This window comes from Pseudogymnoascus destructans (genome assembly GCF_001641265.1).
Source record: "Pseudogymnoascus destructans isolate 20631-21 unplaced genomic scaffold scaffold_20, whole genome shotgun sequence".
Taxonomy (NCBI): domain Eukaryota; kingdom Fungi; phylum Ascomycota; class Leotiomycetes; order Thelebolales; family Thelebolaceae; genus Pseudogymnoascus; species Pseudogymnoascus destructans.
This window is the reverse complement of record NW_020167539.1, coordinates 257,251-270,877: the sequence shown is the minus strand read 5'-3', so window position 1 is coordinate 270,877 and position 13,627 is coordinate 257,251. Positions and strand designations below refer to the sequence as shown.

General features: G+C 51.5%; 6 protein-coding genes across 6 annotated transcripts; 2 read left to right on the top strand and 4 right to left on the bottom strand.

Annotated features, from left to right (window-relative positions):
* Positions 1-46: 46 nt before the first annotated feature.
* KGD1 (2-oxoglutarate dehydrogenase E1 component) lies at positions 47-3,567 on the bottom strand. Its single transcript, XM_024470980.1, has 2 exons — positions 786-3,567; positions 47-735 (listed from the first exon to the last, which is right to left on the bottom strand). Exons 1-2 carry the CDS (start codon positions 3,397-3,399, stop codon positions 197-199), a joined length of 3,153 nt encoding a protein of 1,050 aa, XP_024321335.1. The 5' UTR covers positions 3,400-3,567; the 3' UTR covers positions 47-196.
* Positions 3,568-4,096: 529 nt separating this feature from the next.
* Positions 4,097-6,057, top strand: TFB1 (RNA polymerase II transcription factor B subunit 1; the record flags this gene model as incomplete). The annotated part of the gene is made up of 2 exons (XM_024470979.1): positions 4,097-4,235; positions 4,283-6,057. 2 exons carry the CDS (start codon positions 4,097-4,099, stop codon positions 6,055-6,057), a joined length of 1,914 nt encoding a protein of 637 aa, XP_024321441.1.
* A 283-nt stretch (positions 6,058-6,340) lies between these two features.
* Positions 6,341-8,020, top strand: VC83_07406 (uncharacterized protein; the record flags this gene model as incomplete). Its single annotated transcript, XM_024470978.1, has 1 exon — positions 6,341-8,020. The coding sequence occupies one exon, from the start codon at positions 6,341-6,343 to the stop codon at positions 8,018-8,020; it is 1,680 nt and encodes a 559-aa protein (XP_024321440.1).
* Positions 8,021-8,201: 181 nt separating this feature from the next.
* VC83_07405 (uncharacterized protein) lies at positions 8,202-10,054 on the bottom strand. Its single transcript, XM_024470977.1, has 3 exons — positions 9,571-10,054; positions 8,687-9,516; positions 8,202-8,632 (listed from the first exon to the last, which is right to left on the bottom strand). Exons 1-3 carry the CDS (start codon positions 9,953-9,955, stop codon positions 8,270-8,272), a joined length of 1,578 nt encoding a protein of 525 aa, XP_024321338.1. The 5' UTR covers positions 9,956-10,054; the 3' UTR covers positions 8,202-8,269.
* On the bottom strand, positions 10,035-11,415 carry VC83_07404 (uncharacterized protein; the record flags this gene model as incomplete). Its single annotated transcript, XM_024470976.1, has 2 exons — positions 10,261-11,415; positions 10,035-10,146 (listed from the first exon to the last, which is right to left on the bottom strand). The coding sequence occupies exons 1-2, from the start codon at positions 11,223-11,225 to the stop codon at positions 10,035-10,037; spliced, it is 1,077 nt and encodes a 358-aa protein (XP_024321337.1). The 5' UTR covers positions 11,226-11,415.
* A 459-nt stretch (positions 11,416-11,874) lies between these two features.
* Positions 11,875-12,632, bottom strand: VC83_07403 (uncharacterized protein; the record flags this gene model as incomplete). The annotated part of the gene is made up of 3 exons (XM_024470975.1): positions 11,875-12,107; positions 12,248-12,345; positions 12,556-12,632. 3 exons carry the CDS (start codon positions 12,630-12,632, stop codon positions 11,875-11,877), a joined length of 408 nt encoding a protein of 135 aa, XP_024321444.1.
* Between the last annotated feature and the right edge of the window lie 995 nt (positions 12,633-13,627).

Below are 13,627 nucleotides of genomic sequence, written 5' to 3'. Positions count from 1 at the left end.
TGCCAATGACAAACGAAACCCACCAACCCCCCCCCCACCCCCCTACCCATCTTGTTACATCACATCTCTAGGTTCCATCTATCCACCCGGCTCTTCTCCCGGGCCTAACTTAACTGCAATTAATCATCTATCCACCCCGGCTCTTCTCCCGGGACTACCTTAACTGCAATTAATCATCTACCCACCAACAACTAATCTACTCCCCCTTAAGCTTCTCCTGCCTAACCTCAAAAGCCATCTCAAGCAACTCGCTCTCCTCCTTAAGATGGCTAGCCTTAAGACCCGTAGCAACCGAGGCACTAGGGTTACGTCCAGCATACATGACGTGTTTCCTGTTGTGGTGCTCAGTGACGTTAAGGATAGTCTCGATACGCGGCTGCGTGAAGGTCCAAGCACCCGCATTGAGCGGCTCCTCCTGACACCACACGATCGTCTCAGCGTTAGGGTAGCTATCGAGGTTCTCCTTGACCTGCTGCCAAGGGAAGGGGTTGAGCTGCTCGATACGCGTGATGGCGGTGTCGGTGATTCCCTTGTCGAGGCGGTGCTTGTGCAGCGCGGCGTAGACCTGGCCAGTACAGAGGACCACGCGCTTGATGTCCTCGGGGTCGACGGCGGCACCGCCGTGCTCGGTCTCGGGGATGATGGGGCGGAATTGGGTGTCGCCGACGAACTCGTCGATGGAGGAGCGGGCGAGGGGGTGGCGGAGGAGGGACTTGGAGAAGAAGATGATGAGAGCTGGCGAGTTAGTTAGGTGTGGCTTGGGTGGTTGGGGGGGGGGGACTTACGTTTCCTGAATTGTCTGTTCATCTGTCTACGGAGGATGTGGAACAGGTTAGACGGCGAGGTCATGTAGGCGATCTGCATGTTGCAGTCCTGGTGGAGACGGTCCAGCTTCTCAGGGCTTGGGTAGACGCGGGGCTCTTCGTTTGAGAGCTGGAGGTAACGCTCCATACGGCCAGAGGAATGCTCGGGTCCTTGTCCGTCGTATCCGTGGGGAAGGGACATGACAAGTCCAGATCTCTGCATCCACTTGACTTCTCCGGAAGCGATGAACTGATCGATAATACATTGAGCATTGTTGGCAAAGTCACCGAATTGAGCCTCCCACATAACAAGGGCGTTTGGTGAAGTGAGAGAGTAACCGTACTCAAAGCCCAAGCAGCCAAACTCGCTCAGCGAGGAGTTGGAGATGACAAACTTGCCTTGGTCTTTGCTGACGTGTTGAAGAGGAGTGAACGTCGCCTCGTTCTCTTGGTCGTGGAAGACAGCGTGACGCTGGGAGAAAGTACCACGCTCAACATCCTGTCCAGAGACACGGACGTGGTGGCCCTCGGTAACGAGAGATCCAAAGGCCAAGGCCTCAGCAGTCGACCAATCAATATTCTGGCCCTCGTTGACAGTCTTGACTCTATTGGCGAGAATGCGCTTCAGGTTGCGGTGAACGTTGAACTCATCGGGAGCCGTACCAATGGTGGTGCCGATGTGCTCCAAGGTCTCCTTCTTAACACCAGTCGGTGGGTGTGGGAGAACCTCGGTGGCGAGCTCCTTTGGCGACTTGAAGCCGTTCCAGGCGGATGTGGTCCACTCCTTAGAGGTTGGCTGGTAATCCTTGCTCTTGGCAAAGGACTCCTCAAGCATACCCCAAACCCACTTCTTGTGCTCATCAATATCATCCTTTGTGAACGTACCGTCCTTGAGGAGCTGGCTAACGTAGATGTCGATTTGTGGCTCGTGGTCTTGGATGCGCTTATACATCAATGGCTGGGTGAATGAAGGCTGATCGGTCTCGTTGTGACCGTGCTTTCTGTAGCAGACAAGATCGATGACAACGTCAGAGCGGAACTCAGCACGCCAATCAGCGGCAAGCTGGCAGACGTAGTTGACAGCCTCAACATCATCGGCGTTGACGTGGAAGACTGGGGCATCAATAGCCTTGGCGATATCGGTACAGTATGCGGTGGAGCGGGCGAAACGAGGATCAGTGGTGAAACCAATCTGGTTGTTCACAACGAGATGGATGGTACCACCAGTAGAGTAGGCTGGAAGAGAGTGGAATCCGAGACATTCGTACACAACACCCTGAGCAGCGAAGGCAGCGTCACCGTGGAGAAGAACACCCATGGCGGTAGTGTGGTTCTTCTCATCGTTGTTGTAGTGCTGGATGGCGCGGGTCTTGCCAAGGACGACGGGGTCCTCAGCCTCCAAATGAGATGGGTTGGCAACGAGAGAAAGCTGGACACGCTTTCCGGAGGGGGTTGGGCGCTCAAAGTTCATTCCCAAATGGTACTTGACATCACCAGATCCCTCATCCTCACCGGCGGCGGTTCCGCCGAACTCGCTGAAAATAGACTCATTCGGCTTGCGAACAACGTTGGAGAGGACGTTCAGGCGTCCACGATGGGGCATACCAATGACAATGTCCTTGACACCATAGTCGACACTGCGATCGATGAGAGCCTTCATTCCGGGAACGAGGGTCTCGCAACCTTCCAGACCGAAACGCTTGTCGTTGGGGTATTTTGTGGCGGAGAAAGCCTCAAAGCTGGACGACCAGATAAGACGGTCCAGGATGCGGCGCTTCTCGTCGACGGAGTATTTGTATGGCTGTGGGATTTCGATACGCTCTCTGAGCCAGTCGCACTGTTCCCTGTCCGGGATGTGAATGTATTCGACACCATATGATCCACAGTAGATGTTCTCGCAAGCGGCAATGATCTCGCGCAGAGTCATCTTCTCGCGGCCATCCTTCTTAAACCTAGGCAGAATGCCGGGGCCCAAGGTGTATTCGGAATCAAGATCCTTCTCCGTGAAGTTGTAGTGGTCGAGGTGTAGTTCTTTCGGGTTGCTGTATCCAAACTCCTTTGCCTCGCCACGGATGCCGAGAGGATCAATACGAGCCTTGTGGTGTCCACGAGCCTGGTATGCGCGAACGAGGAGCTGGACCTTCAAGTGATTCGTGACATCGTTACCTGGTCCGGTTGCCGAACCTGGCATGAACGAGGGGACGCCACCGGCTGGTGTAGGCACCAAGGTAGGCGGAGGAGTGAAAGCTTGCGACATTGGCATATCGCCGCTCTCCATGTTCTTGAAATATACTTGCCACGAGACGTGGACGCTCGACGGGTCCTCCTTCCACGACAAGTACATCTCGTCGATATAGTTTGCCGTGTTGCCGGAGAGGAAGCTGTCGTTTGGTTCCGGCGCGTTGGCGACGGCAGCAGCATATCGTTTTTGGGCGGCAACCGCCAACGGACGACGTTTTGAAGCGATTGACGACTTCAGAGGACTGGGTGATGAGAAAAGGGTGGCTCTAGAGCTCGAGGTGGCTGACAAGGAGCGTGCCTGGCAGCCAGCTCTCAAGAGCTGACTGCTCGACTTTCTAAGTGAAGTTCTAAGCATTGTGTCAAATCAACGCAGGTATGGCAATTGGGAAAGTTGGAAAACGAAGGTTCGGTCATTCAGCTCCAGTTTGTCGAGGAATAATTGAGGGATGAGGGATAAAATAATAGGGACTTTGGAACTACTTCTTGAGCGAGTGACAGCATAACCTTTCTGGGGCAAGGGGACATCACGGGACTCGGCTCTAACCTTGGCTTCTCTTCGCGTTCTACCCAAGGTGGTCCGGGGATCCCGATGTTGATTTGTCAGCAGTCATTTTGTTTATGCCGGGCGAATTCTATTGGCCCGTCTGTTTACTTTACTCCAATTTACTCCAAGTACGTAGCCTTGGCAATCGGATACGACGGCCGATCGGATATACATTTTAGCGGCCTGTACCTTGAAGATTATATGGATTATATCGTCAGTGATCTTTCAAGAGGTTTCAAAGCTCAAACACAGATGCTTCATATTTACGGCTAGTACTGAGGCCGACAAAGAGAATCTGGCTTGGGGCAGCAAAGGAGGCATTGTCGATCATATTAGGCACACCCTGGAGAACAGATCACTGGACAACAGCAAAGAAAAGAGTCTGCCCAGGTGACGACTTAACGTGAGCCTTGCTTCATGTAGGCAGATAATGGTAGCCTCACATCTGGTACACAAGTCACAGCCAAGTGTCCGTGTGGAAGGATAAACCTAGACTTCTCTCGGCATTATGGCAAGTCCCAGAGGTTCTGCCGCTTATAAAAAGAAAGATGGCACAGTGACACTATCACCAGACCAGACGTCGATGGTATGGACGCCGACGGCGGCAGGTCTAGCTGGAATCACCATTAATATTGCTGATATTACAAGTATGTCCAGCGCGCTCTCAGGGCCAGCATGAGCTAATTTGGCATAGATCTCCAGCAGACGCCAGAAACTGCGGAGAAGGTAATGCTCAAGATATTCGTCAAACCTCCTGAAGCCCCAGAGCCAGTCACACATCTCTTCCATTTTAACGCGCCATCAGAGCCTCGCAGTGAAGCAAACGCCATAAAAGATGTCTTGACCAGCCTAATTGCGTCCCTAAAGGCGGGAGAGCCAAGCATTGTAAAGGCCAATGGCGCCAACGGCGCCCCGGGCGCAATGGCTATCGCGAGTGCCGTTGCATCAAAACCGTCCGGGACTCCTGCATGGTACGACGACAACCAGCTGAAAAATGATTTCGAGTTACAACAAGCATTGATGAGGAAAGACCCACTGCTGCTTCAAACCTATGAAGAGGCAAGGCGCACAAAGCCTGACACCACCTCAAATACCCAGTTTAATACCCAGTTTTGGTCAACTCGAATTAATCTTCTGCGGGCTTATGCTGTTGAAAACAATCAGCAGCGTGGTGCCTACAACGTCCTCTCGGTCGTAAAGCCCCGGCAAGAGGATGGCGAATTGAAGCTGCGAATCAGCAAAGAACAGGTGCAACTTATATTTAGTCAACATCCCCTTGTCAAGAGGGTATATGATGAGAATGTCCCGAAACTTAATGAGAGTGAGTTCTGGTCGAGATTTTTTCTCAGTCGGCTTTTCAAGAAATTGAAGGGTGAACGAATTGTGGAGGCCGATAGTAGCGATTCTACCTTTGACCGATATCTTGATGCTTCCAACTCCGACATCCTTAGCCAGAGATTAGCATCAGCACATATCCCGCATGTCATTGACATAGAGGGCAATGAGGAAAACCAGGGTGGCAGCAAAGGGGGCAATCGACAAGATTTTACCATGAGGCCCTCGTCATCAGCCAAAGCGCCAATTATCCGCACACTGAACAGTTTGAGCGAAAAGATAATGGAAAATGTCGCGCAGTCAGATGTTGATCCAGCGGCTCCAATCGGCCTGGATGAGAGAACATTTAACGAATTGGCCTTGCGAGATCTTCAAGCGGGGGAGGAAGAGAACCGGATAATGCTGAATATCAAAGAGCAGAGCCAGTTCTTCTCCAATGATAAATCTCAAATATCCGCTGAAGCAGCGGTATATGCTAAACAGGATCCGAATGAGTTATTAATGGAATTAAATACGGACCTCGACCCAGAGCTCATGGACACCGACGCTGCTGGCGGACTTGATCTTCGCACTGCGATCGGAGTGAATGAGGAGAGTGATAGCGATGACGATGAAGATAGGTCGCCCCACGTTGGAAGCAGAAGCAGCTTCATCGATGCGCAAAAACAAATATTTGAAGGCATCACTCAGCAGCGAACGCGAATGGACGGCTCGGATCCCCAATCAAACCTGTCTGGTCTTTCTCAGGCTCTCTTCGATCGCCTTACACTTACGCACGCAACCACCACGGAATTCTTACATCACTTTTGGTCTATATTCTTATGTGGTGACCCTGACCGTGCTGGAGAACTGGCGAAGTTGGTAGAAACACTGGAGAGAGCCTTGGATCGCATTAATGCTGTTGCCGCCGATGCAGAAAAGGAAAGGAATGATCTGATTAAAAGCCAGAAGCAACAGATTAGGGAACTATGGGAGAAGACTGGCAAGAAAATGCAGTATAAACCAGAGTTGGTCGGTGGGGGCGAGAAGGTGGTACGGGAGATGCTGGAGCCTACTATTTTCGCTCTGGATAAAGCCTCGAAGGAATATAGGAAGGCGCTGGCAGCAGAGGGTGTTGATACATCGCGAAAATAATTCGGGGATGCGCTAGGCTGGTTCTGTTATTGAAAGATGGCACTATGGGAAGGCGCGCCCAGAGTGAACCATCGCTCTTGCCTCGGTGGATGCAAGAGAGGTGTATTAGATGATATTCCTCGACAGCTAATGGTACCTTATCGAAACCACTTAACCACAATATTCTTGTTCTTTCGCTTTTTACTTTCCAACGTGCCAGAGCAGGCACATCACGGAATTGTTGGAGCCTGGTAGTTGGAAGTTTCGCTCGCTGACCAGATGGTTCATGGTTCTTGATACAATCATGGCTGAAGAGAGCCTCCTCGACTCCGACGCTCCAGGTAACATTCGATCACCTCTCATACCACATACGAATACCAAGCCTGTTACGATCACTGCCAAATCTGCGAAAAAAGTTAGTCGAAAATCGTCTTTTGCCCGACGACTAGACTCGTCGGAATCCATCCCTAGTTCCCACGGGTCCATATTTGCTGCTGAATACGTTTCACCTCATGCCAGTGAAGACGGCGGATTCAAGATTGAGAAATGGCAGGCCATTGGCAGCTCTGTTCGACCCTCAACAACTGAAGAGCAGCCACCACCACTTCTGGGCGTCGATGAGAACTCCGACGTAGGATTACCTGTTGGGAATACCCCGATTCTTTATGGCCATGGGACGGCCCTGACCACCATTATCGAACAAAAGTCGTCGATGGCGACTATCCGCACTATCAGTACCCCGTCTCCCGTTAGGACCCTCACCCGCCCTCGCTCAACGTCGGACCTATCGTCGTCTTCAGCCTCAGCATCCATACTGAAGCAACCGCCCAAGGCCAGTCCTATCAGAGGCGAGTTCTCAATCAGCGGCATGATCCATCGACTTGCTTCATTTTCGGACGAGGATGTAGGCACCATAAAGCTATCATGGCCCGAAGGCTACAATCCAATCGCAAACAAGCCCAAATGGGCCGCCAAGTCAAGCATTGACTGTGGTACTTCTGAAATGCAGGAGATTGTATTCCGTGAAATTTATGCTCAGCCTCTTAGCCCTATTGAGCCTCCTATTGAGCGCCCAGCAACTCCACCAGGAATGCCCTCCTGGACCGCAGCACAACAACAGCGACGACCACGCGCTGTGTCAAGCACCCCAGCTCGCACCGGCGGTTTTCAACGAGCCACGGCTCGTGTACAGCTTTTCTTCGGTTACGAGCCGTTGAGCAGAGCTGGCAACCGAGCATCAGGATTGGCACATGGACACGGGCTCTGTGGGCCATGGGATATGGTCCCATCCCGTAGACGATGTGTCTCTGTTCCAAATACCGCTGTTAGTGGTGCTCCACGGTTCAGGCCTCCAAGAAGCGGGCACGGCGTGACTTCGTTGGAACTGCATCCGTTTGCGCGAGCAGAGGCGCGTCCCACCACGGCCCGCACCCAGGAAGCAACTACCACAGGGAGAAGAATCAGCTCAGCGCCTATGACTACAGGCGGTTCAAGGTCTTCAAGACGGTCCAGCGAGCCGGTTCCTGCACGCCCTGTAAAGCCGAAAGGGAAACGAAAGCCAGGGCAAAGAGTCCGCTTTATATCAAGCACCGCGGTTGTTGCTACGGCATCGCAGGCCCAGGCTGACGGGCCAAACACAGAACGACGACGAGCTATTTTTCCGCAACCGTGCCGTCATCGCCGTGTCAAGACGTGCGACCTACCGCCACAGGAAATTACGCCATCCACGGTTGCGGGTGAGATTTCGGCGCCACAAACCCTGCCACATGCTCTGCCAGCGGGTAGCTTGGAGAATCACCCCGACCACTTGCCTAGTTTGCTGTTAGTCCCAGCTGCCTCAGGTCAAGAGCCTGATGGATCGACCGAGCCTTCATCGGAGCCCTCGCTCAAGTCCAAAAAGGGGGAGTGCTGGAAATGTCGAGTAAAGACTGCGATGGCCCAAGTGAATGATGTTTTGGAGTCTTGCACCATGTTGTGCTGCTAGTGTTGCTGTGGGATCGATGTGATGGGACTAGCTGATGACGCTGCGGCGAGGTAACTATTGAGCAATAGGGGTGGCGTAATGAGGTAGCATGAAGCGGCCATATCAGATTGCTTGGAAGATGAGCACTTGGGAATGGGTCAGTGCAAAGTCCATCGTGGAAGTATTGGTTTACTCGTGTTAAAAGTATATCCAATTGTATTCTTTATGCTCGCTAAAACGGTGTCAAATGGTACTATACCCGCCTGTCCATCAATCCTTTGTACTCCCCTTCCCCTCCGAGTCATCATCTTCCTTATCCTCATCATCGTCCCTCGCCCTCTCTTTCTTCCTCCTCTCCTTCCTCAACGCCTCATGCACGATCTCGCTCGCCTCGTCCTGCATCTCGTTCCATTCCACATCATACTCTTCAGCCACCTTCTTGACCTCCTTCCGCAGCGAGTTCGCCTCCTCCACTAGCGACTCCCACGTACCGATATCGAGGCCGCGTACGGTATACAGTCGGTTCTGCTGGTGCGAGACCGTGGCATGCAGCGCCGAGCGGTACGACACCTCGCGGTTATGCCAGAGGAAGTAGAGGTAACCGATCATGATCGTCGAGAGCCCAGCTAGGTACTGTATACTGTCAGCATTCATCCTATCCGGTCACACCAATGTAAATGGACTTACGGTAATCGGCTCCATCGTATCCCACCCATAGTCTGTCTGAAACGTAAAATGGTAAATCGACGCCCACCACGCGACAAGGATGCCGAACCCCCCCATCGCCAACCGTTGCGCGCTGCGATGTGCCAGGTCATCGCACTCCTTCTTGATCTTCGCCATTCCATCCAGCCTCCTCGCCAGTTTCCGAAGCCTTACACGCAAGTAATGCGTCCGGTCCGCGAAACTGGGCACGCCCACACAAATATCCCCCTCACGACTCCCCTCAATCTCAATCGCGAACTCCTTCCCGCGCGCCGCGTCGCGGATGAAATCCCCAATCTCAGTGCTAGTCGACCAGCGCACGAACTTGCGCTTCTTCTCAGCGGCACTGGGCTGGTCGTGGCCGAGGCCCGAGTACGTCTCGATGCCGCCCTCGCCAGGGCCGCCGCGGAGTGACTTGGCGATGTTCTCGCCATGGAAGGAGTCTTCGAGGTCGTCTTTGCTGATCTTGCCGGTCTTGACGAGCTTGCCGTCTACCATGTGCTCGTCGATGCCTTCTTCCACTCCGGCTTGTATGTCGTCGACTTTGTGGCTGTCGTGCTTCCCGTCTTCGCTCTCTTCCTCTTGGGCGGAGTCTTCGGCGCGGAACCAGACTTTGGGGATTTTGTCTTGGCCGTCCTTGTTTTTTAACATTGGGAGCTCGGATTGGATGAGGCGCCCGAGGTAGGAGAGTGGTTGCTGGGGGTGGACGAGGAGGGCGAGCGGCTCGATGTCTTTCCTGTCAGAGTTTTTGTCGAGCGTAGTGAGAGGAAGTATAAGCTTGAGGAGTCGGGATGGGGTTGTCAGAAGTTTTCCTGGGTTGCATATTAGTTCGGGCCTTCCTCGGGCAGGCGAGAAAGAGGATATACCTTTGGTCATGGCACCAGCGCTGCGCAACTTTCTCACTGGAGGGCTCTCCGGTCCTTCCCTCTGCCACGGTGTTCTTGCCTGCCTCTCTCTTGCGCTTCCTATTTCATCATCTAGATAACCATTACTTGACGACTTATTCTCCTTTTCCCCTCCCTCCGCATCATCACTTGGTGATCTCTCCTCTTCCTGAAGCTCCATGCCCTTCCCGTTGAGCTCCTTCTCTTGCGCCTTGTATTTATCCTCCCTCGGCTTCCATCTCTGCGCACCTACTCTGCGAATAGCTAGCGGCGGTTTAGGCTCTGACGTCGCGCGCAAGCTGCTGGTAACCCGTCGTTCAACGCTGTGATAGACATAGCCTTTGAGCAGGAAAGGCGAGCACTTCATCGCGTTCGAGGGTGTTTTTTCACAGGGCGTTCAAGGGTCGAAGAGCATTTCCGTATAACTGCACAGTGCCAAATAGATATTAATCGAGGCCGTTGTGACTGGCCAATTGATGCTGGGCCAGCTTCTTCACAGATTGCTTCGAGCTGCCCACGTTGCAGGGGTTGGGGCCTTGTATGTTCTTGGAGCTAAGCCTAAATAGTCATGAAATGGTTATCGCAATAGCGATTCTCAGTTCAGCATCTTCACCACAACAACGATTGTATCACATACCCCATATAACCTTTGATAGAGAAATATTTATGTACATATCAGTTATAGGCAATGTGCAAAACATCTCAATAAGAGTCAAACACTTCCCCCTCGTTGACTTATCGACCAATAGGACAAGGTTAATGTTATATTTTGTTCCGGCCCAACCAATACAGTCCCGAGCTGTGATATCGTCGTGGTGCCAGTCACCATCTTGCTCTTCGCCTCCATCTTCATCTAGATTTTCCAAATAATCCAAATAGTCATCAATACCACTCCTCGGCGCATCAACCCACTCATCATTTTCGTTGAGCACAGATGTACCTAACATATGTTCCATGAGGATGTCGTCGTTCCACGAATCTATCCATCTCTCAACTTGCTGATCATCCCACCCTTGGGCCGCCGCGCTCTCTAAATTCCCATTATATCGAGGACTCTGTGACAGCTTAATCCGATTCTCTGTTTCTCCGCGGATGCGAACCCGCCAAAGTGCCTGGCCCGTTTGGCGTAGCGTGGTGTTGTAAACTCCATACAAAGCTGGCAACACCGCAACGTCTTGCTGACAGTACTGGACGATTTCGAGGGGCCGCTTATCGAAAACTTCATATCGACCCCGCTTCTTAGGATCGAACAATCGAAGACTGCGCTCTTTGGCAAGGCGCCATTCAGCCTCCGCTACTATAGACATGGGGCTAGCCTTCTCAATGCACTTTGCTAGGCTAGAGACGAATGTCTGAGATCCCTTCCGGGTTGCGAGCTCCATAAGCTGGAGATCCTTGATCCCATTAACAGAGATCTGAAAAGGGCTGAACAGGGCCTCTGAGTCGTTGCGGATATCAAATACGACTTTAGGGATGGTTGGAGAGAGATTCGAGGATGGCTTTGAGCGAGGTTCCGCTAGTAGTGGTGGTTGAGAAGGCTGTCCCCTTGAGGCTGTGGATGTCGACGAGGTAGGTTTCCTTAGTGGGAGCGATGTGAAGCGAGAGAATTGATATAGTGCCGTGACGACCAAGTGCATTTCCCTCTAGAAGGATGTATAGCGAGGGAGGCTCAACTGCAAAACTGGCAATGCTGTCAAGTAGAGGTAGAAGACTCTCCTCTGAGTCTATGACCGTGATATTGCTTTCAGGCGATGCGTTCGTCATGATTGGTGATGGATTGTTGTGATGTTAATCATGATGATAGGAAAGGAATGAGAATAAAAGAGAAGGGTGAGGCAAACGAAGAGGTTGCTTGATAGTACTAGCGAGGCTGGGGTGAAAGGGAACTGTAGTGACAAACTCTTTCATAATGCAAACGCTGTACAGAGGGGGGAGAGCCATGTGACTGTCTTTTGACTACTCGGAAGGTAGACCATGTAAATATAGATAGATGTATGCACCCCAAAGAACTCACTGGTTTGTTTATATAAGCAAGAAAAGGATACCAGCATTAGACGCGGCGTAAGCATACTTTCACCAATAGCAACCAGGCCACACAGGACGGTAAAGACAGCAGGCTTTTGATTCCTCCACTTTCTTTGGCTCTATGATAGCGGAATGTTGAATCAGATCCCACCCCATTCCTTCCTTTTAACAACGCGGATCCACCCGAGATGTCCCATATCCTCCCAGTTCCAATCAGTAACAACGCCAACCTCTCGCCATCATCAACAACAGTCATTTCATTTACTCATCCTCGTCGTCAAGGTCAATCGTTTCGACTTCAGCTTTCTTGGGAGCCGCAGCGCCGTTCGTCTTCTTGGCGGAAACGGCGGCGTCGGCAGGCTCCTCATCTGCAGCCTCCTCCTCCTCTTCTTCGCCCTCGGTAGCCTCCTCGGCCTCCTCCTCCTCCTCATCGCCGTTCTCCTCAGTCAAGGTTGCGGTGCCGACCTTGCGCTTCTTCACTGGAGGGGCAACTTCTAATAAACAGTTAGAAGACGACAAAGGTATGAGTTGGAATGTTTGGATGGTATTGTATGATGGAAAGCTGCTGGGGCGGGCAGCCATCGATATTGACAGCCTTGGAAGTGTGCTTGGCGATGCTTATGGTCTTTCTTACCTTCGATCTCCTCCTCCACTTCGGAGCCGCTGGCATCCTCATCTTCCTCGGATTCTTCGGAATTCCCTCCTGGAGCCTCATCTTCTGAATCTTCGTATCTGTAATGAGTGGTTTGTTAGCCAATGTTCTTGGAAGATACTGATGATGTCACAGAGCCTCGGCGCATTTCAGGGCGCAAAGGGACTGGATAGCTGTCTAAAACGGCTTGTATGATAAAATTGAGCCGATTCATGAGTTCCCGGCACCCAATTAAGTCGGTATGAGATAGGGAGAGTTCTAGAAACAGATGAAGGATGAAATTGACTCACTCCTCTTCATCCTCGCTTTCATCCGAAGGAAGCGCAACGAGCTCCTCGTCTTCAGCCTTTCTCTTACGAGTAGACATTCTCTCTCCAATTGCTTCAAAAATCTATCCGGAAATACAAAAAAATGACACGAGATGGCCGGGTGCTTCCGGAGAGGTGATTTCGGTGATGGTGTTGGTGTTGATGGGAGAATGTGACAGATGCGTGAAGGATGTTGGAATATGGGGGGGTTTTATTCCCTCGTCTGTGCTGGAGCTGACCACCGACGGCCCGCAAGTGGTACGGAGTCCTTGTGCTTGCAACTAGTGCTCTACCCTCCAAAAGCTCGGACCTGCATAGCTCCACTTTGTTGGTCAATGCGCAATGCGAGTCAACACTTAGCTGCTTCAAGTTCGCGCTGGAGCGCGATGTGAGATCTTACATATTGACTGTCGAGACTCGAGTTTCTGAGAGAAATTAGATGCGACGGTGGCATCAGAGACATCGTTATTCGCAGGATTAAGACTTGTACTACTGCCACTGTCTCATACATTGTATGCCAGTAGCTTTGACACAACACAACCCGGCAAGGAACATGATCGACCCCCTCGTCCGGTCTTTTCGATACCACGAAAAAGAGAGCAAATGAGATCAAGTACAGATCTCAGATGTAAGCTAAGCCATTCGTAAGGCTGAATCGCGATGCCCAGTAGTATTGGCTAAGACTTGGCCGATCTGTCCCAAGATAATCTGTTCCCATGGGCTACAAACATTGTGGTCACAATATGCAGGCAAGTCATCTAAATGAGCGAAGTTTGGTGAAATATTTTTATTGATTCTATCTGACATTTTGTCGATAATATTTGAATCTTTGAAATTGTTAGTGGAAGCCCTAACATAGTTGGGGGAAATGCGAGCTTACCATGTGGTTGTGACGAGAAAATTTATTGTTGTGAAATACCTGCAACACGTCCGTGTTAGCTATTTGTGCACATTGAATGCAAAATATATATTCTTGAAAAGAATGACAGCAAAAGAATCTTTCAGGCTGCGAATTTACGTTAGCATTGTTTCGTAAACTCAGGAAAGGTTGCAT

Bases quoted from the DNA above. Each gene is read 5' to 3' on its own strand.
- KGD1 (XM_024470980.1), bottom strand. From the start codon at position 3,399: ATGCTTAGAACTTCACTTAGAAAGTCGAGCAGTCAGCTCTTGAGAGCT. The intron at 736-785 runs GTAAGTCCCCCC...CTAACTCGCCAG, and splicing joins GAACAGACAATTCAGGAAAC to CTCTCATCATCTTCTTCTCC.
- VC83_07405 (XM_024470977.1), bottom strand. From the start codon at position 9,955: ATGAAGTGCTCGCCTTTCCTGCTCAAAGGCTATGTCTATCACAGCGTT. The intron at 9,517-9,570 runs GTATATCCTCTT...TATGCAACCCAG, and splicing joins CGCTGGTGCCATGACCAAAG to GAAAACTTCTGACAACCCCA. The intron at 8,633-8,686 runs GTAAGTCCATTT...GACAGTATACAG, and splicing joins ATACGATGGAGCCGATTACC to TACCTAGCTGGGCTCTCGAC.